General features: G+C 40.1%; 1 protein-coding gene and 1 pseudogene across 2 annotated transcripts in view; both read right to left on the reverse strand.

Moving 5' to 3' along the window:
• Positions 1-19,473, reverse strand: part of LOC114022756 (potassium-transporting ATPase alpha chain 2) — a 29,847-nt gene extending 10,374 nt beyond the window's left edge. For both annotated transcript variants that reach the window (XM_027835147.1, XM_027835146.1), the window contains exons 1-13: positions 19,237-19,473; positions 17,890-18,045; positions 14,705-14,764; positions 13,570-13,773; positions 12,886-12,999; positions 11,530-11,664; positions 11,058-11,175; positions 10,479-10,747; positions 9,173-9,371; positions 8,886-8,995; positions 5,409-5,543; positions 2,806-2,998; positions 1,118-1,293 (exon numbers count right to left, since the gene is read on the reverse strand). In XM_027835147.1, coding sequence (XP_027690948.1) covers positions 1,118-1,293; positions 2,806-2,998; positions 5,409-5,543; positions 8,886-8,995; positions 9,173-9,371; positions 10,479-10,747; positions 11,058-11,175; positions 11,530-11,664; positions 12,886-12,999; positions 13,570-13,773; positions 14,705-14,764; positions 17,890-18,045; positions 19,237-19,245 — 1,878 coding nt within the window. In that variant the 5' untranslated portion in view covers positions 19,246-19,473. The remainder of the gene's footprint in view (positions 1-1,117; positions 1,294-2,805; positions 2,999-5,408; positions 5,544-8,885; positions 8,996-9,172; positions 9,372-10,478; positions 10,748-11,057; positions 11,176-11,529; positions 11,665-12,885; positions 13,000-13,569; positions 13,774-14,704; positions 14,765-17,889; positions 18,046-19,236) is intronic.
• Positions 19,474-19,629: 156 nt separating this feature from the next.
• The window catches only part of LOC114054436, a 40,618-nt pseudogene continuing 35,886 nt past the window's right edge, over positions 19,630-24,361 (reverse strand).

Below are 24,361 nucleotides of genomic sequence, written 5' to 3' on the forward strand. Positions count from 1 at the left end.
CTGCCTGCTCTGGTGTTTGTTGGCTCTTTCCTCCTTCATAAGAGGAAACCTTTATCTCTGGTGCAATTCTTATTTGCTCTTCTAGGAAAAAAAAATGGGACAGTCTCTGTTTTTTAAAACCATGTATGAATGTGGAATTAAATATTCCAAAGGATCACAAAGAAATAGAATTAAGAAAATGCTAAAAGCTATTACTATCTTGGATTTATATAGTACATTACAGCTTAAAAGGCTGTTTTGTGTCTATTGATTTCACCATATTAATCACAATAGCTTATAATTGTATGACACTTCAAGGTTTGTAAAATAGTTAATCTTCTTTCTAGATGAGGAAACAGAATTTCAGGGAGGTTAAGTGATTTGACCAAAATCAGAGAGCTAATAAATGGATTTGGGAATAGAGTCTTACACCAATCTGCCAAAAGCAACCATTGACTTAAAAAAATAGTCTTTCCTTTGTCTTTTCATTGCTTGTCATGGTTCATGGGGAAAATACAATGGGATTCAATAAGATATTCTATGTAAAGCACTTTGTAAACCACAGAAGTGGTTTCACATGTAAGCTATTGTTATTATTCAATCATTACTGTGGCTGTCTCCATTCAGGTAGAGTAGGGTATCAAGGTGTTAGCTAAACAATAATTGTAGTGAGAAGAAACTTCTCTACAGAATTCTTTGTGGTATCTTGAAAGGGACCAATCACTTAAAATTTGACATAGTGAACTTGGAAAGAATAGGGATCAGGGTTGGACCTAAAATTTCTTCAATGTGGAAATGCCCTTTATCATTGCAGATTGGTGCCTCTTCTCTGCAATTTATAGTCTTAAGAGAGTTGCCTACAGGACTGAGAGGTTATTAGTGTCATGTCCAGGGTCACTTAGCCAGTATATATCAATGTAGGACCTGAGTCTGTTGTATCTGAGGAGGGACTGGAACCCAGGTCTTTCTGACTTTAAGGCCAGCTCTCTCTTTATTTTGTCATGATGCCTCTCAAATGTAAAAGGGAAAAGAAAAGTACATGGGATTGGTAGAGAAGACTTCAATGTAAAATGAAACTTTCTCAAAGGATCTTTTGAGCCAGTGAAGGACTCCAAGAGGTAGAGAAAAGGAACCCTACCTTGATGCCAGCACTGCGGCACTTGGTGACTGCATCAGGGACGGTGGATCGAGGGGGATCAATCAATGATAGCAGCCCCACAAAACAGAGGTCAGAGGTGGGAAAGTTCATGGTCTCTACATCAAAGGGATAGGTATCTGGAAACTCATCTTCTGGCAGGTAGAGATGACAGAAACCTGGAATTGATACACATGGGGAACAAAACAGGGAAAGGCATCAATAAGTAATGGGAAGAAGATAAAAAATAAGAGACCATGCTTCCATACCACGCATGCACATTAAGGCAACAAAGTTCTTTTTCTTGAATGGAAACTTGAGTCCCTTCCCTGCACCTTCCTTTTTTTTTTTTTAGCTAGGCAATGGGGTTAAGTGACTTGCCCAGGATCACACAGTTAGTAAGTGTCAAGTGTCTAAGGCTGGGTTTGAACTCAGGTCCTTCTGACTTCAAGGCCAGAGCTCTATCCACTGTGCCACCTAGCTGCCCCCCTGTACCTTCCTTAAAAAAGATGCAGTAGATATATGTGGGAAAGGAATCTTATTAGGGACAGGATAGAATCCTCTGATTATCACAAGGAGTATCTATCTAGTTCTAGGATATTGTAAAAAGACATTCCTGAATCAGATTGAAAATTAGGTCAAAGAATCACAGGTATTTAAGCTGAAAGAGACCTTACATGCCAACTAGTCTAACCTTAATTTTACACATAAGGAAACTGAGACCTGGACTTGAAAATTCAGGTAGGAAAGCTTCTAAAAGCCATCCTCGTTGAATTAAACAGATATATGTTTAAAAATCTCACCATTTCCCAGTAGCTACCATGCTTTTGAGCTTCTTAAGAACTCTCCAGCATATCATCCTTCCCTAGTCTCATCATTGGGAAATCTTGTTTTGCTGCAAGATTAAATCTGCCTGGTATGTCTTATCAATACTCTCAGCTTTTCTGATTGGACCCTATGATTGGAGGGTAGGACCATGGGCTCCAGGGCCTTTATTTAAAGAGGGGATTCAGCAGAGTTTTTCTTCCCATTTCCCACCTTTTGGGACCTTTTTAGAACTTTCCATTATGCCCTGAGTGCCCCCCTCCCTTTGCCTCTATCTTTTGTGTTGTCTTCTCTACTAGCTTTTAGATTTTAAGCTCCTTGAGGTCAGAAACTATCTTTGTTTTTATTTGTATTTGTATCCCTAGTGCTAAGCACTGTGCCTAGCATTTAGTAGGTGCTAGATAATGTTTATTGACCGACTAAAGGAGATTACACAGTGATAAAATTTTGTCAGGCAGAAAAATCAAAAGTTTCTGTGTTAGGAACCCCCCACATGAATAAAATGTGTTCCCAACCATTAAAAAAATTTAAAAAAAAGCATAGAGCATTCAGTCAAGAAACCATGAGTTCATTAATAGTTTCTGCATTAAGGAATAGTGGATCATTAATAAAATCAAGGATCTTTGAAGTGTTTTTAAGAATGTGTTTAAGCACCAACCATATGCTTTTTTTCTTCCCCCATTCTCACTCCTCACAAACTCCAATGTCCTTTAGAAGTACAAACTTCATCAATGCAGATTCATTTACTTCACTTGATATCACCTTCCACTGTTTTTGATAAACTTGCTGTCTATTTTCTCAGCTTCAATCCTTTATGTAGCAGTAACTAGTGGCCTCTTCTCCATCACCTTCCCAGGCCAACTCACCCAGCACTCTCTCCCCTAAGCCCCCCAGCTCCATGTATGCCGTCTGGAAGGCCGCTGCTGTGCTTTCATCAAGAGGTTGCTCCTGGCCGTGGATCATGATGGTACTGCATTTCTCCAGGATCCTCTCGGGGGCTCCTTTCATCACCAAGAGGAAGCGCTTGTCATCGGGGTCTTCTGTCTCATGAATGGACAGCTGGGAGGAAGGAATGAAGTGAATGTGTTAAATGGGGTATGTCACTATTACTGTTATAATTGTTGGTGAGGCAATTGGAGTTAAGTGACTTGCCCAGGGTCACAATAGCTAGTAAGTATCATGTGTCTGAGCTCAGATTTGAACCCAGGTCCTCCTGACTCCAGGGCCAGTGCTCTAACCATGGTACCACCTAGCTGCCCCTTATTACTGTTACTTCTAAGAGGCCTGAAGAGCTCCTCTACAACCAGCCACATGCCAGGAGAAGGAAAGTCATCTCTTGCTCTTTGTACACTTGACTTCCTCAAAGTGGAAATAAGAGGCATATTGATGCCCTTGGTGTGTATTGACACCTCCTCCATTGACTGGATCAAGGAGTTAGAGCTGGGAGGGACCTTAGAGACCTTATGTTCCAGGCTCCTCATTTTACAGATGAAAGATTTAAAGTCCAATGAGGTTAAATGAATAGGCCAAATGGAAAAGGAGATACAAAAATTCCCTAAAGAAAATCTTTAAAAATTAGAATTGGGCAAGTAGAAGCTAATGACTCCATGAAACATCAAGAAACAATTAAGTCAAAAGAATGAAAAAAATAGAAGAAAATGTGAAATATCTCATTAGAAAAATGACTGATCAGTGGATGATGGAGGGGTGGAAGAGAGGGAGGGAATTTGGAACTCAAAATTTTAAAAAAGGATATTTACAATAAATTAAAAAATTTAAATATGAAGTGAGGTCCTTTTAGGTGGTAGCACAAATCCCACTGAATTTCATGCCCAGCGATGGATTATCTACTACAGTTTTCAGAGCAGCAGTAGATATCTACTTTTGTGATTCCTTCCTTCTATTCGAGGTTTCAGGCTGTTTTTATAGACATTGGGCATTATGTCCATAGTCCCAATATTAGGGCTGGACATTGTTTCTATGCGGCATAGAGAACTGAGACCAGCAAAGATTCCCTCTGCTTCTTTCTATCCATGAAATGAACTACACGCTGATAGACTTGCACTGGTCTCATTATATTCCATCAGGGTCTCCTAAACATTAACCAAAACAGGAGGGAAGTACAGAGTCCTGTCAAGAGAGGTAACACTGAATAAAGCAAAAGAACTTCTAGGAACCCAGAGACTTAAATTCCATTAGTTTTTAGTCTAGTTAAACTCACCTGGGGCTTTCTTTTCAGCCCACTATCAATGAAGAAAATCTTACATATATGTTATTCTGTCTGACCAGCGCCTGGGAGAATAGTACCACCAAGGTAAACATCAACCTAAACTCATTTAATTAAGTATATTTTTAGGAGGTTGGAAAGAAAGTGTATGTTTGTATGAGGGGAGGGTTGGGAAGGGGGAAGGAATTTTTACTTTACTGCTCAATTCCACTTTGTTCCAGACTGAGCAAGAGAGCCACAGCGGAATTTCTAACATGAACTAGGCTTTTCTCACACTACCAGCAGCCCTAACACTGTGGGCTCTGAAGAGTGATTTTCATTCCCATTCCAACTTGAAAGCGATAGAGGTAGTCAGCCTTTGGACACTCCTGAAGTAAAAGCACTAATTGTTATTAGGCTGATTTCCTAAGATATTGGCAAAAAAGACCCCATAGCTCCCTAGAAGCTCAACTGCATGGAATGGGATGAAATCTAGAGCCATCCTGGTTTGTCCCCAGATTATCCACATACTATCAGAAAAGGTGTTTATTTGTCTCTACCTAATGTGGAGTCTTAACTGCTTCACTGTTTTTTGAGATTTTTTTTAAAAAAGTATTTTATTTTTAATGTATGGAATAAAACAAGCATTTCCATAATACAGAATAGTTAAAAATTTATACATGAAACTACAAATCTGTTATGTACAATTTGCTATTCCTTTTAAATATATAATAAAGTTAACTTGTAAATTTCTTTTTTTTCTTTTCTTCCTTCGCTCCTCCCTCCCCCACCCTAGAGATGGCTACCATTAGACATAAATATGTATATGTATATGCATATATATATGTAAAATCATTCTATATATGCTTCTATTTATCAGTTTTTTCTCTGGATGCAGATAGTGTCTTCTTCCATATGTCCTTTGTAATTAATTTGAGTATTTATAATAGTCAAAATGACATTCACTTAAAGTTGTTTCTAAAACAATATTGCAACAAAAACTTAGACCCCCAATCCCTCAGCACCAGAAACTAAGACAGTATTCATGGATGGATGTTTGCAGGATGACCCACACCCTAGTCTCTCTAGACTCATCTTTCTTTATGTACTATGTTTCTGGGAAAACAATAGCCAAAGTGGCCTTGATCAGAGATTACCAGTCCATATTCCTCAGGCTCTAGACCCGTGAGGGCATTTAGTAATTGTAGATAAAAACACCACTGGGCTCAGAAACAAGATCCCCAGTCATGAGGAAAAACTCACCTGGAATTTGTTGGTGGAATTAAAAGGGATTTCAGCCACTTTTCTGTTTCTTTTTCTTCTTTCCATTACATCACCCATTATGACTTCTGAGAACTTTAGGAGGGCAGTTTCTGAAGCATCTCCCACCACAATTTTCTAGATTTAAAGAAAAGGTTAAAACAAATAAGTCATAACCACATTCTGGCTCTTCCACGACGTTTAAAATTAACCTGTGTATTTACTGCCTGCCTGCCATATGCTTAAGTATTGGAGGTAATAGGGGAGAGGGGAGAAGAAGACGACACTCAAAGTCTCTAATCTTACTGAAGATATAAGAAAAATAAATGAGACCAGATAACATGATTAAGCATTGAATTGTGTTTTCTAGACCATAAGTTTAGAGAAAGGAGAGATCAAAAAGGGCTGGAGTAGTTGAGGTAGGAAAGGTTTTCTTTCATGGCTAATTTAAGCTAGGCCTAGAAATGCCAGAAAGGAGAAATGAAGTAGAAAAAAAGGGAAAAAAGTGAGTTATGAAGAAAGAAACAAGGTTCACACATTGCCATTCAAGACAGTACTGAAGTAGACTTGATTAAAGCTGTAAAATAGTGGAGAAATAAGTTTGGATAGGGCAAGGTGGGGCCGTGTTACAGAGGGGTTTGAAAACCAGGCAGAATTTAGATAACATAATAGACTAAGGAGCCATTGAAGAATGAACAGAAGGAAGAGCAGGATAAAAATATTGTTTAAGGAGTATAAGTCTGGCAGCGGGATGTATGAAGGATTAGGATAGCATGAAACTACAATCCAGAAGCCCAGTTAGGTGATTGCTATAACAATCTGGGTAAAAGGTGATGAGGGCAGAACCCAAGCAGTCAGAGGCGAGTGACATTTTACAGGGAAAAAAAGGTATTTACAGTCACCTTGTGGATATAGGAAATGAAGGAGAGAGCCAAAGGTGACTCCAAAATTAGGGCTTGGGTGACAGAAAGAAGGTGGTGTTGAAAGACACAAAGCAAATTTAGATAGGGACACTTGTCTTCTGCCTCTGTATCTCTGCATCTGTTCTGTATCTTTGGGCAAGTTTTAACCTTTCTGAGCCTAAATTTCCTTTCAAAATATAAGTGGATTGAACTAAGTGATCTCTGTCTTTAAAGTTGAGAAATGGAGATACAAATTCACCATGGAAGAAAACTTTCCCCACCTCAACCACTCCAGTTCTTGTGGATGTCCCCTTAAACTTACTGTCTAGAAAACACAATTCAATGCTTAATCATATTATCTTATCTAATTCATTTTTCTTGTATCTTCATTGAGAAGTGGAAGAACTTAATCTTGGTTTTTAGATGTGTTGCTGTCAGGGTAGGTGAGAGTGGGTTGGCAATATCTATTGATTATTTGGAGGATAGATATGGGACTGAAGCTTGGGTCAGATAAGACTGGACATTAAGATTGAGGTAATCAGAAAGGCCTGGGGACTAAGCTTTGGAAAAATACCCATAGCGAGATGCGGAAGGGAAATGCACAATAAAAGGCAACAGAACAGAGTGAAAGAGGAAGTAAGAGGAAAAACTAGGGCAGTTTCAACATAGCAACTCTGGCAAGAAGGAAAGAGAGAATGAAGTACACTCGAGCATGCCAGTGTTCACAGCTGGATACCCTAGATGAGAAGAATAGCTCTAGATTTAATTTGATTGATACCATCAAAAACAAAAAAAAACAAAAAACTAGACTGTGATTCTATTGAAGTAAGCAATTCTATCTACTAATGAAGATAAGCATCTGTCATGGTGGTTGTCCTTCACATTCAAAGAGGATCAAAATGACATCAGTATATCAGGGTCAATGTACCCACAGTATGTCTGACTGTGACTGACCAAACCAATATAAACTTAGAAGGCTCTAACACAAGTTGGGCACAAATAGTCCATATGAACGTTTGGAGTGGTGATGTCTCTAAATTTGCACATCTCACCTTTCTTTTGAGCTACTGCAATTCTGCTTGCTCATAGAACACAGCACCTTCTCTGATGTGGGCACACTATCCTGGGCGGTCCTGTGCTAATGTCTCCCATGTCTCCCAATCAATCCCAAAGTTCTTAAGAGAAACCTTGAGAGTGTCCTTGTATCGCTTATTCTGACCATTATTTGAGCGCTTGCTCTGTGAGAGTTTTCCGTAAAATAGTCTTTTAGGCAAACCTGCTATACAACCACAGTCTTAGAGAATTACCTGGGACATTCCATTCAGTTTAGGCTCTCAGACAATTCTGAATGATACAATAAAGAAACATTTTCCTTATCACACCAACTTAGATAAACAGAAGTCAAGGAAATAAAATATGTTACATGAGGCCATATTCATTTGTGACTATCATTCTTCTGCTCAAGAAGCTTCATTGGCTCCCTATTCTATTCTAGTACACAATATAAACTCTTCTATTTAGCATTTAAAGCCCTTCATAACCTGGCTTTCTATCCTACCTTTCCTTTCTAGCTGATTTTACATAATTACTCTTAGCAGTCATTGTGACCAAAGCGGACTGTTTACTGCTCCCCTTAAACAGCATTCTATCTCTCATGTTCTTGCTTTTGACAGGCTGTCTCTCAGGGCTGAGACCCACACTCTCTTCAATTCTGCCTCTTATTATTATTATCTGCCTTTTATTTCCTGTGACTTTCAGCCCTAGGACCCTCATTAGAAGGTACATTTTTTTATTCCCCCAGTTGCTAGTGCTTCCCACTTAATTTTTTTTATTTTTATTTTTGCACATGTAATTTTCCCCCAGTAGAAAGTAAGCTCTTGTTCCCTTAGTGCTTATTGGAGCAAGTACTTAAGAAGTGCTGAATTCAATGGTTTAGATGAGTTTGGTCTTGGAGGAACAAATAGGATTAATTTATATAGTTTCAACATTGGAGAGCAAGATCATAAGTCTTCCTTTAACAAAATATTGATCCAGTACTCTGGGTCCTACTCAGTAAGAGCCAAAATGAATCATAGCCTTTTTCAATTGTTTTAGTCATGTCCAACTCTTCATGACCCCGTGGACATCTGTCCATGGGGTTTTCTTAGCAAAGATGCTGACTGGAGTGGTTTGCCATTTCCTTCTTCAGTGGTAAACCAGTTAAGTAATTTGCCCAAAGTCACATAGCTAGGAAATTTCTGAGGCTGGATTTGAACACAGGTCTTCTTGACTCCAAGCCCAGGGTTCTATGCAGTGCACCACCTAGCTGCCTTGTTCAAACTACTATGACACAAATCTCAAAGTCAGTATTTTGAGAGCTCTTTTGGTTTTTCATATGACTCTACAAAGCAAAGTAGAAAGTAGCCAAAGTACTACTTTGTTACTTGACTAGATAACATGTTGGCAATTCAAACTTGCCCTTATATATACTAACTTCTTCTCATCTCATTAAGTAGCACAACAGCTGAAGGGGACAGAAGACATCAAGATGACCTGGAGATTGGCTTTGATGTCACACCCAAATGAGCAGAAGACCTACCTTCATGATGGGGACACTTTCCTGTCCTGGTCTGAACTCAGCTCGGTTGCACAGTGTTACAATCTTGGATAAGGAGGCCCAGGTTGCAGAACTTTGGTCAAAGATCTGGGCTAGAAAGCAAGAGAAAGAATGATGTAGCACATGGAAGACTGCTGTGGGAGAGGAGAGTGAGTTTGTATATCCACAGGGTCCGAACAGATCTCAGAAACAGCCTGCTCCCCCTATCAGGGTTGGCATTAACTTCCCTGCTCAGTTACACATCCCTGAGATTGCTTCCAAAGCCTCACCATTCTGATCTTCACTTGTATCAGCCTGATAGATCTGGTTATCAAACCACAGATGGGCCACAGTCATTCTGTTTTGTGTTAAGGTCCCAGTCTTGTCAGAGCAGATGATGGAGGTGGAGCCCAGAGTTTCCACTGCTTCCAGGTTCTTCACTAGGCAGTTCTTCTTGGCCATCCGTTTTGCTGTCAATGACAGACTTACCTAGAAAAGAAAGAAGGAAAGAAATATGAATGCTACTGAGTCAGAGTAATAGAAGACTTTTGCTTAACCATTACTGTAGAGACCACACTTTGACCCATCTTTGACGACTAACCATGCTCAATTTTTGTGGCTAGATGAATTTTTGGGAAAATAAATAGTCATGGTTGTTATGTAGAAAATTTTGGTAGGCTATTGGTCGAATCATGCCAAGAGAGTTTTTTTTTAATTTTAATTTTAATTTTTTTTGAGAGTTTTTTTTTTTTGGTGAAGCAATTAGGGTTAAGTGACTTGCCCAGAGTCACACAACTAGTAAGTGTTATGTGTCTGAGGCTGGATTTGAACACAGGTCCTCCTGACTCCAGGGCCAGTGCTCTCTCCACTGTGCCACCTAGTTGCCCCAAGAGTTTTTTTTAAAGGTAAACAAAAGCCCAACTTTGGTTCTTTCCTCCTTTGAATAAAGGGATCCCAAGTGATTTAGTTTTTAAGGCAAAGTCATCAAGTTTATACCATATGGATGCAAACCATTTGATCGTAGGTCAATTTCAGCAACTATGCACCTCTCCAAAAAGACTGTAAGAAAACTGCTGGACTGACTTGTGTCAAAGTGGGCATCCTAAAGCACTCATCTCATACTTTGGGTCTTCAAGGAACTATTATGCACTATATTAAAACATGACATCTCAAAATCTTTTGGTTTCTGTTGAACTCAGAAATCTCAAAGACACTCTAGTGTCCACTATCTTAAACCTCAGTTTACAAGTTGAGTTCATGTAAGAGACTATTATAGAGACTGATTTATAGTTTCTTTGCATTTTTTGTCTTGTTTCTAGGGGAAAGTACAGCAGAAGAATGAATACATAAGCTTACTTTAATAGCTCTCCTAAAAAGGAAGACTAATACCTTATAATCTTGCATATCCAATGTTGAAACTATCCTGATCAATCCTATTTGATCCTCCAAGACCCAATCTATGTAAAACATTCATTATTGTCCCTCATGGGGAACCAATTTCACTTTAAAACATAGAGATAACTTGTAACATACAGATCCATGATATACAGAGCAAAGGGGTCAAATCAGAATGCATAGATCACATCATGGACTTACAGTCACAGCAGCCAGAAGACCCTCTGGCACATTGGCCACAATGATACCAATGAGGAAGATGACGGATTCTAGGACTGGGTATTTCATAGATACTGCAATGATGAAGAAGATGACACCGATAGAAACAGCCACCCCTGCCACAATATGGACAAAGTGCTCAATTTCAATAGCAATGGGTGTCTTCTCATTCCCAACACCAGAAGCCAGTGAGGCAATTCTTCCAATGATAGTCCGGTCCCCTGTGTTAATGACCATGCCAGTTGCTGTTCCTGCAAAGAAAGTATGTGGATGATGTTCCAGGAGGCCTTGCCTATAAGGGGCACAGGCTGCTTGAGCTTTTGTCTTCATACTCTGGCCTGACATAACCTGCCAAGCAGGCATTGTCCTGATCTGAAGAACTACATAATATTAGATCAAGTGTTGGCTTATTGGGTACAACTATGTTTTTGGTTTTTTTTTTTATTCCCTTTGGAAAAATTTTTGTATGAAGTAGTGTAAAGAAGACCAAAAAGTAGAGACTGACCAGAGGGACTCTTAATTTTTGTGGAATGTTTGCTACATATATCACACCAGACCTACCTTCCAGGCAGGTTGTAGAGTAAAAGCCAATGTTCTTCGTCTCCAAGGGATTCTCGTGGGTAAAATCACAAGATCGAGATTGAGGCTCTGATTCTCCAGTAAGAGATGAATTATCTACCTGTGAATGAATTCAATTCAATTTAAGAAACATTTATTAAGCAACTACTATGTGGAAGGCACAGTGGGAGGTACTGAGGTTATAAAGACAAAAATTACAGTGTCAACCCTCAAAGAACTTCCTTTATAATGAGGGGTAAAAGAAACAACATGCACACAGTTAAATAGATATGAAACATATACTAAATAATCTAAAGTAATTTCATGAAAATAAATCTGAGAAAAGTCCAGAGTTAGATACTTTGGCTCTCTTCCCCATTTGATGTAGCCAGGGAAGAGTATTCAGTGAGGCTGTAGGTTATAGTAACTGGGACTAGATCCAGCCATCCTTAGAGGGTACCACATTGGTGCTTACCTTACATCCATGTGAGGCCAGGATCCTGATATCAGCAGGAATCTGGTCTCCACCTTTAATCTCTACAATATCTCCTACAACCAACTGCTCTGCAGGGATCTCCCTCTTTTCTCCATCTCTGATGACCAGGGCTTGCTGGGAAATGATAATGTAAAAGAAACTTCAGAACCTGACATGACGTTTTCTTCATCTACATCCTTTGGTCTGGATGCTCATGATCAGGGGGAATGGCAGCTATAAATTGTAGGTAAAAGTAAAAGCTAGCATTTAAATAGTGCTTTAACATTTGCAAAATTCTTCATGCTATCTCATTTGATTCTCACAACAACCCTGAGAAGTAGGTGCTATTATTGTCCCTATCTTCCAGATAAAAAAACTGAGGTCAAGATAGGTTAAGTGATATATCTGAGACACAAAACCAGTGTTTGAGGCAAAATTTCAACTTGGGTTCTCCTGGCTTCAAGTCCAACATTCTATCCATTATGTTACCTCTCTGTAAGTAGGGCAATGTATGTTTCTCTTAAGCCCTGAAGCCTCTAAGTGAAATAGTACACAGGGGAACCAGAAGACATTCATAGAAGAAGATTTGGGGTGGGTTGCAGGCTTGACAAAGAGAGAGACCTGTTGGAATTGTAGCTAGCTACAGTTTAGGAAGAATCTTAGCTTGAACAGTGAAGACATAAGCCAAAATCCAGGATCTTAGATTTAGAGCTATAAGGAATCTCAAGTCGAATGCCCTCGTTATACAGCTGAGACCAGAGGCTCAGAGAAGTGACTGGCCTAAGATCATGCAGCTAGGAATTATCTGAGATAAGATCTCAAGCCAAGTCTTCCTGACTCCAAGTCCAGTACCCTATCCCTGATGACATGCCATCTTTATGTGATAGAAGTTGTAATTGTACCTGTGATGAGCTGTATTCTTCCCTTCTTTATGCAAAGAAGGGAGCCCACTCCCTTTCCCTCCCCCAATTAAGGTTGGCATTCCTTTGGCCATTGTGGAGGGAAATGGTCAGTTTCAAACATAACACAGAAAACCTGTCATAGGAAGACTATTCAATATGCAGTAGGAAGGACATCGGGTTAAGCCATTCTGCTGTCTTTTTGGTGGCAATGTGAATGGATATGGGAAATGAGTTGAGGAACGAAAAGGGGCAGAAAAGTCAGGCTCATCAACCCAGATAGATATGGTGACTCTCTGTTCTAGTAAATAGCTCATTAAAGGTTACTGTCTGAACCTCTCAGGTGGCACTTTATGAATGAATAACAAAAATCAGGCAGAACCATATGAGAAGATTTAGAAGTAGCAACAAGAGGTGTTTGCTATGACACAGGTCAAGGGAATTTTGAGCGACTTACCCGAGGAATCATTTTACTGAAGCTGGCAATGATATTGGTGCTTTTTGCCTCTTGGTAATAAGCAAAAATCCCAGTGAAGATGACCACCAAGGCAAGCACAACACCTAAAAAGACCTGTATGAAAGGGAAAGGAGACCTAAGTCAGAGAAGCAAATGCTTAAAATAAAGCATATACCTTTTAGGGTGAGAATCTCTACCTGCAAGCAAGTTAGATGCCCAAGTATTTGTTCTATAGGTCAATGTGGAATCATTTCATACATTTTGGTTGCCAGGCACAATGAATTTCCTAAAGGCTTTCCTAAATGCTTTATTTACTAAACTAAGAAGAGAAAAAATAGGCTTTGAGAAGCAGGAGGTTAGAGCCCCAAGTATGCTGATTATTGATATAGAACTTTTATAACTTAGGAACTCACAATCCTTTCCTGTTTTATTTCTATGGTATAGGAATGGCAGCAATCAGTAAATACCTACCTCCTCTCTTCTAGATGTAGAAATTGCAGCCTGGAAAGGTCCAGCATTCTTGACCCCACTCAAGAATGATTCCATGGTAGTAATAGGATTGAATTATTTTTTTCCCTCATGCTCAGTCCAGGACTGGTTATGAGAGCCCTTAGCCTCTGGTATCCCTCTTATGACAGAGAAACCAATGACAAAATCATTGTAAGAAGCCTGGTAGGTACTTACATTGTCCAAGGAAGCAGACTTGTCCTTTGAAAACTGAATCCCATAAGCAATCCAACAGAGGACAGCTCCTGCCCACAGGAGGATGGAGAATCCACCCACCATTTGTTTGAGGAATTTTATTATTTCAGAAGTTTCTTTGGGTGGAGAAAGAGCATTAGGACCATCTTGAGCCAAGATCTCTGCTGCTTTTGTGCTAGTGAGACCCTTCAAGGACAGAACCAAGAAAAAATAGTTGTTAAAGAATGACTGGACATTCCTAGCCATGCAGATGTTGGGGTGGGGGAAAAGGGTGGTTGGAAGGGATCTTTGTTTGTGGAGTGAATATCCTGGCTTTATAAAGCTCCAAGCAATCCTTCAACTTTCACCTTTGGGTTGTTGTTGTTGTTTTCAGAACAAGGGAAAGACTAATTCAAATTCCCTAAATTCAAATTCAAATTCCCTATCCAGTATGTTTATATACAAAGAGAGAAATATCTTTTCTTGGGCACAGAATGAGGATTTACAGAGAAGAAGTAAAAACAAGGTGATGGTAGCTCTGGAGACAGGGAACCTTGGTTCCTATCTTGCCTCTGACACTATTTGTGTGACCTTGGACAAGTTATAATCTCCATGGTCCTCAGTTTTTTCTTCTGTAAAATTAGTGGGTTGGATTAGAAGGTCTCTGAGATTCTTCTTAACTATAGATCATTGATCTTTCAATGCTAACTAGGATTAAAATCAAAACAGTTCTTACCCAGAAAAAAAATCTTCAACTGAAACTTCTCTAGTAGACATTATATCCAGCCCTTTTCTCTAAATCTCCCCAACATAGCATGTCATCCATCAACTATGAAATTTTCTCCATCCTTCAATGGCTCACATTTTATCTTCTCCATGAAACATTGCTCTGTTATTCTAGTATTCTATGACTTCTAAGAAATACATTCCTGTCATGACCAATCTAAACAATTTTGGTTGTACCGTTCTTACACTTAATATATATTGCCTCGTGTTATGTTTATTTGTGTACATGGTACCCATTTTCTCTTCCTTGCTACAATGAATTACTAACAATAAAAATTGTTTCCCACCTTTCCCCAATCCCTGACAGAAGGCAAATCCCTGATGTTGATCATTCATCCACTCAGTCACTTACTTGGATGATGTTTGTTCCATACTTGTCTTCTAATTCCTTAGTGCTGAGTTTGTGGTCATCCTGACATTCGAGAGAAAAAAGAGAGAACCAAGTAAAGGAGATGCCATTTGAATTAAGTGGCTGTATTTCTGAAAAGCTGTTGGAAGATGGGGGCAGAACTGGATTCAGGTTATAGAATCCCAGAGTTAACAAGGGTCTTGGAAGACATCTGCATTAATCTTCTACCTTAATACATGCATTTTGTTTACAACATCCCTAGCAAGTGGCAGTCCAGCTTCTGCTTAAGTTCTTCTAGAGCCAGGCAGCTCATGAGCTCATAACACACCTCCTTCCATTGATGAGCAACACTAATTGATAGAAAGTTCTTCCTTACATTGAAACAAATATGCATATCTTTAACTTCCACTTTTTACAACTATCCTATCTCTCATTAAGCCTCTTCTCCAGGCTAAATGTTTCCTAGTTTCCCAGGATATACATCTTAGGACTCACAGATAGCTGGATAGCTGTGTTCATGACACTGTGAATTGCCCTGAGATAAAGCTACTAGCTGTTGAGCAAAGAACTGATGCTCATCTTCTCACACAGTCTATCCCTTGGTTTCATCAGCCTATTTCTGTTAGGATTTTTGCCTTCCTTCTATCCCAGAATGGTATGTACTATCTGGCATAAATGTTCCTCCTGTATGAAATTCACCAGCAATAATGCTTATAATCACTTATTCTACCACCTCATTTCTAGGCTAAGGGAACATAACCATCCTCTTAATTCAAACAAATTCCAAGGTTCCCTATGAATGCCAATCCTCATGAAAATTCAAGCTAAATGTGAGGTTAAATGATCAAATGTCCTGCAGGTCTGAGATCTTATTCTTCAGATCCTAAGTAGCATTACTTCATGTTGGTTAGCATTAGAACTTGTATCAGCAACAGCCCTTGCCTTCAACTTTCAGGGTTTTACTTTGTCCTAGATGGGAAAAGACTCCATTTCCCATGAAAAGAATTAAATGTGAATTCTAGCCTTCCTCTCCCAACTTCAGTTCTGCTTTGTTTAGAACAACTTCTCCTACTGTTGTTTCTTTCCACTGTTTTAAAAGGTGGCTTTGATAATGAACTAATCTATTTTGGTACAAGGTCCTTGACTCTTGCTCCTAGACATTGTGTAATAATAGCACAATGTAAAAGATCTCGACCAGGCAGTAAAGAGACCTTCCCTCTCTCCACCCTCAAGCCCAGTCATGCTTTATGCAGCCAGAGCTCTCAGGGCAGAAGTGAAAAGGTAAAAGGTCCCAGAGTGGTTCATAGGACAAATGGATTGGTTAGAGGGGGAGGAATTCCTCAGAACATCACCTTTCCTATGGGCCTATTGGTGTCAGGAAAGGAAAGAGAATACTTTGACCAAATATGCTAGGAATCCTTGGATCACAAGCCTTTAGGACTGCAAGGGACCTTGGAGATCATTTAGTCCAACTCCTTCATTTTCCAGGTGAGGAAACTGAAGCTCAGACAGCTGAAATAACTGCTTAACATCACACGTAGCTATGACCAGAACTCAGATCTCCAGACTGCCAGTGTCTTACTCTTTCCACTGTATTACTTCAGAGACATTTATCATCTCAGAAAAATATGAAATGCCTAGAGAAAGAAGGTTACTATCAGAAAGAGTCATGATAAAATTTAGAATTATATCTCCATTAAAAGTAATCATTTCATGGAGAAAAAAGGCATTCTTCAACCTTAATTTTAGATGCTTCACATGTATCAGTATAAATTAGTGATTTTAATGTTGAAATAAATAGCCACCCTTGCAAATACAGTAAACCCTTCCACAAAACTTCTGACAGATGGTCTTGAACCTTATTTACTTGATCACTTTCAGTAACAGGGAACTTCCTACTTTGTATGGCAGAACTGTTGAAATGACTGAGCAGTTCCATTGTTAGAAAGGCTTTTTCTGATACTGGGTATATTATATTGTTCAGTCATGTCCTACTCTGTGGACCATACCTTTCCATGGGGTTTTCTTGGCAAAGATACTGGAGTGGTTTGCCATTTCCTTCTCCAGTGGATCCTTTTGTCAGGCAATCAGAGGTTAAGTGACTTGCCCAGAATCACACAGTTAGGAAATGTCTGAGGCTGGATTTGAACTCAGGGTTTCCTGAGGATTCTAGGCCCAGTGTGCTCTATCCATGAGCCACCAGCTGCCTCATGGTATCAGAACTGGGATACACATATATGTGAATACATATATACACACACACAGTGAATATGTACAGATATATAATCTAGAGGCAAAATGACAGGAGAGTGTATAGATAGCTGCCTTTGGAGTCAGGAAGACCTAGATTCATGTCTTGCTTCTCATATATAATGTCTGTGTGATCAGACATTGGGTAAATTACCTAACCCCTCAGTTCCTCAGGCAGCTAACAGTATATGTTGGCAGTAGATATTACCTGCCAAATGTATGTGTATTTCTACAGTGGAAAGTCCCTACTTCGATTTCAGTCCATTTTTCCCCAGCAGGAAAAGACGTAATTCTTCTTCCTCCAACCTTTGGGAATTGTTCCCATTTTAAAGTGTGATAAACAGAAATTTAAGGCTTCTCTATTAGTCTCTTGCACCACTAATGCCACTATAAGGACTTAAAATGATTTTGTTCCATCTCACTTTAAGCAGTCAAGGAGAAGAGAAATCCTAAACTATGTGCCAATGATCTTTCTGATTAAGATTACTAACTCTGAGCTCTACACTTCAGTGCCTTTATGCAGAATACAGGAACCATCTAGTATAGCTGGCCTCCAGGCAAAGATTGTATCAGCCTAATTTTAACATGGAACAAATTTCTTGGGTGCATTTTCTTTTAAAATCTCAGACGCTGTATTTTTCTTCTGCAAGAGGTATCTTAAAGGGGCAGACCTCAGTGGGGCCTTGGCTCCTATAGACAGGATGGTATAATTAATGAAAATAACATTGGGCTATAGAATCTGGAAGATAGAGATTTGAATCCCGATTCTACTAATTACTACTTGTGTAACAGTCTTTGTGCCTCAGTTTCCTCATCTGCAAAATGATATTGTTGGACTAGATGATTGTTCAGGTCAATTCCAGCTCTAAAGCATTTGTGATCCTTTGGCAATATAAATGTGCCATGAAAACAACAGGATGCTCCTTGAGATAACTGACCAGATCAAGTTCTTTCTTTAGTTCTTCTTTCTGGTGCTCCTTCTTATATCCCAAGTGGTTCTTCAGGCCCCTGTACTTTTCTTTGCCATCCCCCTCATCTGTTGTTTCGATGTCTTTTATTCCATTGACCTCAACAGAGTAAACTTCTGATTTTTTCTGAAATGGAAACAAAGATTGTCAGCTGAAAATTGGTCTTTTGAGGAATTGGGTTGAGGTCATCTCAAGTCAGGGAGGTGAGAAAAAAGAGACTGTGTCATAATAGGTCTACAAATATCTCTTCTGGTTCCCCTGTCTTCCATCTCTACAACCTTAAAGAGAGGGAGAGATAAGTGGAGTATGCATGGACAAGGTATCTTCCTTCCATTAATCCCAAAGACAACATCCCTTTTCTTCCCTTCCCTTATGCAAAGGCCTTAGGATTTCTATGCTACTCTTTAGGAAAGGTAAGATACACACAGGCATGCCAGCTAAACACTTCTTGAAAACAGATGATCAAAATGGATGATCTCTTAAAATGGATGTAGGGGCAGGGTGATCCAATCTTAGGGTAGACCAGAAGGGAAAATGTCCCACTCTTCCTTAATTCTAGAGCAAAACTTTTCAATGCAGCAAACATTTATTAAGTACCTACTATGTGCCAGGCACTGTATGAAAGCATTTTACAAATATCTCCTTTGATCAAGAAGTCTCAGATACCTCACATACTTTCCTTTGGCTAAAATAAACATCCCAGATTTGAAGCCAAGACTTCACTTGCCCTCTATCAAACCCAACTGGCTAAGTCCCTTTTCTGAAGAAAGGGGATGTAAGTCCAAATGACATGAGCTGGAGAAGCTGAAACAGAAGGCAGCCCCCCCCCCCCGCCCCCGCCCAGGACCATGATTCCTCATTTTCTTTTAGCTTTCCCCCATCTCCAAGGTCCCTGAGTAGGTTCATTCTTTTTATCTTTCCCGACCACAGCTGATCTGGGCTCAATTCTTCATACTGAATCTGAAATTTTTATAAATTTGTTGTAGATAGTTGGACTGGGGAAACTGATGTGGAGATATGCCACTCCATCTCTGCAGAAAGGAATAAAACCTGAGGACAAAGAGATTCTAATGAACCGATTTCAATCCTTCTATCTATACTGTAGAATTCCCCCAAACCACATTTCTCCCTGCCTTTCCCAAGCCCTGAGGTCTGTCAGGGTGGTGGTCAACTCTCTCCAGGCAAAGGCAGGCACCACAAAGTGGTGCAGACAGCTGTGTGGGTGCCGATTTGCCACATCAGCCTAATGCCCTTCCTCCGCGATCAATTCAAGAATGAGCGGTAAGGGTTTGAGTTGAGGCGTAACGCAACACGCACCTTGCCCATGAGTGCTGATGGCTTGGCTTAGGTCTGAGGCTGGGGTGAGGCGGTGCGGTCCTGGGCTGAGGGAGAGTGGAGAATTTAAGGAATTGAGCCGCAAGCCAAATAACTCAGGAGTCCGGCGATCAGGTCACAGGAGCTCGCAGGTTCGGGTCGGACAGTTACCGAGTCCCAGCGGCAAATCCAATGTTAGCTGCAGGCTTCTCCCTCTGCTGACATCCTGACAGGTTCAGTGTACTACTCCCTGTAGGGCAGTGAGCCCATGCCCTCCTCCTTTTGAATCAACACCTGGGCCCCTCCCACTCTCACCTCTGAGTGCTGGTCTAACCGGGTCTCTGCCTTCTCTGGGGAGGCGGGAGAATAATACTACAAGTATGTGAACCCCTTGGGCTAGGGATGCAGAATCTGGAGCCCAGACACAAGGCCAATTGGGAGCAAGCAGTAGGCGCTCGGGGTCGGAGGCGGAGGGGAGAGGTGGAGGAAGAAAGGAAAGGAGCTTACTTTTAGTCTACTCTTTAATTTTCACCTCCCCACATAAATAATATCAAAACAAACAAGCAAACAAACAACCTCACCATTCTCCAGACTGAATTGAAAACAGTATCAGGAGCATCTGAGAAGGGGAATTGCTGTTGGGGGTGGTGGAGGGGGACGGTCTGTGAGATGCTCAAACTGTTTTATTCACTTGCTAATTCAAGGGCCAACAAGACGTTGATGAAATAGAAACTCTACTTGACATAATTCTGTAATTTACGTTTTAATAAATTCTTTCTCTGCTCCCCAGCCTGTTTCTCCCATGAGGGCAAACCCCTATGTGGCCCACCTAGGTGCAAAGAAAGGTATTGGTGTCTTCACGTGAAATCTAAGATTTGCTTGCTAAAGGAATACACACACATTTATGTGCACACACATTCAACTTAGAGCCATCTGCTTGGAAGATGCTTTCTTTTTAAACGATGTTTATCAAATGAAGAAGTAACTGATATCTGGTGATTGTTGGAAAGAAAATATAGGCTTTACAGCAAGTAACAACTTCAAAGGAAGCCCCCTCCCCTGCTTCTTCTTACAATCCACTGCTCCACTGACTATCACCATCTTCAGAAACCATGGAACAGAGAAGCTGATGTCATTGAACTCCGATTTAGATGTGGTCATCAAAGAAAGTGAAAACCTGAATTATTGATATGCTTTTTTGGGGGAGAGGGGGAGGGAAAGAGAGTACACAGATTTTAAAAACTAATATCATTTATAAACTGACAATGGGAGAATGTGCCCAGTCATTCTCTTTTTCATTAATTTTAGAAAAAGATTTCTGCCTAACTGGACATACAGGTTTCTACCATCAGCTCTTATCCTCCTTTGGGTACCACAGGTCCCTTTGGGTGACATTTACCCTGAACTTTTCCAGGCATTAGAGTTCAGCCACCACTGTGGTGACCACGTGCCATCTTCTGGATGCCTGATTCTCAGGTGTCCCAGAGGGGTGTGTGTGTTGACACGTCCCAGGGAGAACAAATGGTACTTTTCTCCCAGGTTCATTCTTTTGTTGTTACAACTCCTCCTACCTTACCTTCTGCGTATTCTACAGCGTCCTGCAGCACAAGGGAGATGATGAACTCTCTAAATTTCCCCGTGAACACCAGGTGTTTGTGATGCCATAACTCAAGCAACATTGCTGGCACCTGGTGTGGTCTCCACCTTGTAAAACTATGGAATGGATTTCCTCTCGGGAAACTCCTTCCCTGGGGGAAGTCATCCACACAGTTTTGGGCAATGGCTTCTGAACTCCACCTATCTCTAATGAATCTTTTAAGGAATCTTTTTTAGGGAAATCCTTTAGGGAAGTGGAGTTGTGACTGCAGTCTGAAGGAGGGAAGGGGTCAGAGAAGAGAATAGGCATTTATTAAGCACTTACTAAGAGCCAGGCACTATGCTAAGCACTTTACAAATATGACATTTGTCACTATCACTATTTTACCGCTGAAGAAACTGAGATAAAGTATCATATGTCCAGGGTCTCATAGCTAGGAAGTGTCTGAGGCCAAATTTGAGCTCAGGTCTTCCTGAATCCAAGTCCAGCACTCTCTTCACTGTGTCACCTAGTGGAATGAAGGCCTCTTTACCCTAATCTAACTTAGATTCCCTCCAAGTGAGTTTATGTCTTTAAATGGAAACCTGTTAGAGAAAAGGTTTAAGATAGGGATCACTTCGAGTATTGTTCTGGGGTCATAATCAGGTGTAGTCAGATCTTTCATTTTAAAGATAAAGAAACTAAGACCTGGAGGGAGTAAGTGTATTGCTACGGGCATGTATAGATGGACACTGATAGAGCCAGGATTTGAATCCAGGTCCTTGGTGCTGCACTCTTTCCATTGTGCCACAATAATTATATGTGCAATACTTTGCATTGCTCACCAGAATGTGTAAGTTATTCTTGGAAGGTTTTCAGTCAATCAGTCAAGTGTTGTGTTGTACCTTCTTTTTACCCAGGGTTATTCTCAATGCTCTGTGGTTATGGAAGAAATGTCAGGCATAATCATTGTCTTTAAAGAGTTTGCAGGGGCAGCTAGGTGGCACAGTGGTTAGAGCACTGGCCTTGGAGTCTGGAAGACCTGAGTTTAAATCCGGCCTCAGACACATGACACTCACTAGCTGTGTGACTCTGGGCAAGTCACTTAACCCCAATTGCCTCACCAAAAAAAAAAAAAAAAAGAGTTTGCAGTCTAATTGGAGAGACAAGACTGACACACAAAACAATAGGGAGAAATAGAAAATATATAGTAAGAGCCTCTAAATACTCTAAGAACTTAAAAGAGAAATAGATCAGGAAAGGACCAATAAGATTTTAATTAAGATTATAGTTGCTTATTTTTTTCTTTTGCTTCTCCTCAGGTCTTCCATCTCAGAAAGGTGGAGCAGAGAAGAAAGGTATTGAATTTCTGGAAAACAGGAATATTGGATTACTGGATTCCTGGAAACCACATTTTGTAGAACACTTATCTGGAAAAGGGGATTGTTAGTCCCTTACTGAATTGTGCATTGAAAAGGATTCCAAAGTATAAACTAAACTGAGAGAGGTGGTGGCTAGGCTCCAGGGAAGAGAGTAATTGGGCTAAGAATGGAGAGAGCAAGGTTTTACATCCTGTTCCACATCTGAGTCAGTTAATGATTCATCTGTCCTTCATATTCCAACTAGGCACTGACCCACCTTTAATAATTCCTCTCGATACCCATGTCTCACTTACATCCTTAGGTAATGGCTAGATCAGTTGCCACTGAGTGAGGGCTTCCCAGAGCCTGAAGTAAAATTGTGAAAAGATTTTAGCTGAATATGATTTCACACACTGTTACTGAAAGACCTTTGTTGATTAAGATGCCCAAGAATGGCAAATATGTAGGGCCATTTTGCTGGAAGAAGCTCACTAAGGAGAAGTCAGTATCTGTGAAAAGAACCTCTCCTGCTAGTGGTCCTGATGCTGTTGAAAAAGAATAATAGCTAGCATTTTTATAATCTTAAGGTTTATGAAGTACTTTACATATATTACCTTATTTGATCCTCATAAGAAGCCTGTGAAGGAGGTGCTATGTTTAACCCCATTTTACAGATTAGGAAACTAAGGCTGAGAGAAATTAAGTGACTTGACCAGAGTCTCACAGCTAATGACTATCTAATAGGAAGCAAACTCAGGTCTTGTTGACTCAAAGTCCAGTGAGAGATAATAGGATCCCTAAAGTATAGTTTTAATGAAGAAAGATGCTATCTACTTCCAGAGAAAGAACTGATAGAGGTATGTATAAAAGAATCTTACACACACACATGCGCGCGCACACACACACACACACACACCTATTTGTATCTAATGGTAACTATCTCTAGGGTGGGGGTGAGGGAAGTGGAAAAAAAGAAATTTGCGTGATAACTTTGTTGTATATTTAAAAGAAATAGAAAGTTATACATAATAGATTTGCAACTTCATGCTATAATCTTTTTTATTATACTATGTTATGGAAATGCTTCTTTTATTACATAAATTAAAAATAAGATTAAAAACAAGACACTGAAAATTCTTTTCACAGTGGATAGCTAAAGGTTTTCAAAGGGAAAACTAATCTTAGGATAGATAGATAAAGAATTTATTGTGTGGATTAAGTGCTAGGGTGTGAGGATACAAATAAAAAGTAAATGACAACTCTTCCCTCAAGGACCTTACATTCTAATGGAGGATTGCAATAAATAAAGGGATGCTAAAAATGGCAGGAGGTATGGTGTCATGTTGAGGAGGCAGCTGGGAAGGGATGGAAGCTCCCTCTGAGGTTCACTCAATCAGCATCTACCACCCAGAGAAAATTCTGGTAGCTATTATATACCAACCTCCATTTGCAAACTGGATCCCATAAGCAATCCAACAGAGGACAGCTCTTGCCCACAAGAGGATGGAGAATCCATTTCCAGGACAATCCTCTTCTTTCCTCGATGAGTTCAATGTCTTTGGCTCCTCCCTAACTTCTGCCCTCATAATAGGGGACTTCAACATACATAGTGATACTCTGTCAAATACTCTAACCTCATAATTCCTCAACTTATTCATTTCACATGACCAATTTCTCCACTCCACCTCAGTCACATACAAAAACAGTTATGGTTATGGAATGTTCCATGTTCATGAACTCTGAAATTCCCTTATCTGATCATTGCCAGATCATCTGATCTGGCATTTCATCTCCCCCTCTGCCTTGTAACTCTAAACACTGTTCATCTACACTGTGACCTCCAAACACTTGACTCCTTACTTCACTGCCAGGGTATCACCCTGGCACTGCACTAGCTACGCTCTCCTCCTTTTCTCATTTTCACTGTTTGATGAACCTATTCAACTATACTGGTCTCTTGATTCTCTTGCCCTCTTATCATAGCACTGATTGTACCCTACCAAGCCTCAGCCTTGGATTACCTCCAGTATCTTCTGTCTTTGCTCCTACACAATTGCTATGAATGAATGCTGTAGAATGAATGAATACTGTAGAAAATCATGAAACTGTGCTGACTGGGTCCACTACAAATTTATGTTACATAAACTCAACTGAGTCCTCATTGCTATGAGGCATTTTTAACTCACTAATT

The sequence above is a fragment of the Vombatus ursinus genome, unplaced genomic scaffold (genome assembly GCF_900497805.2).
Source record: "Vombatus ursinus unplaced genomic scaffold, bare-nosed wombat genome assembly UNPS02014813.1, whole genome shotgun sequence".
Lineage (NCBI taxonomy): Eukaryota > Metazoa > Chordata > Mammalia > Diprotodontia > Vombatidae > Vombatus > Vombatus ursinus.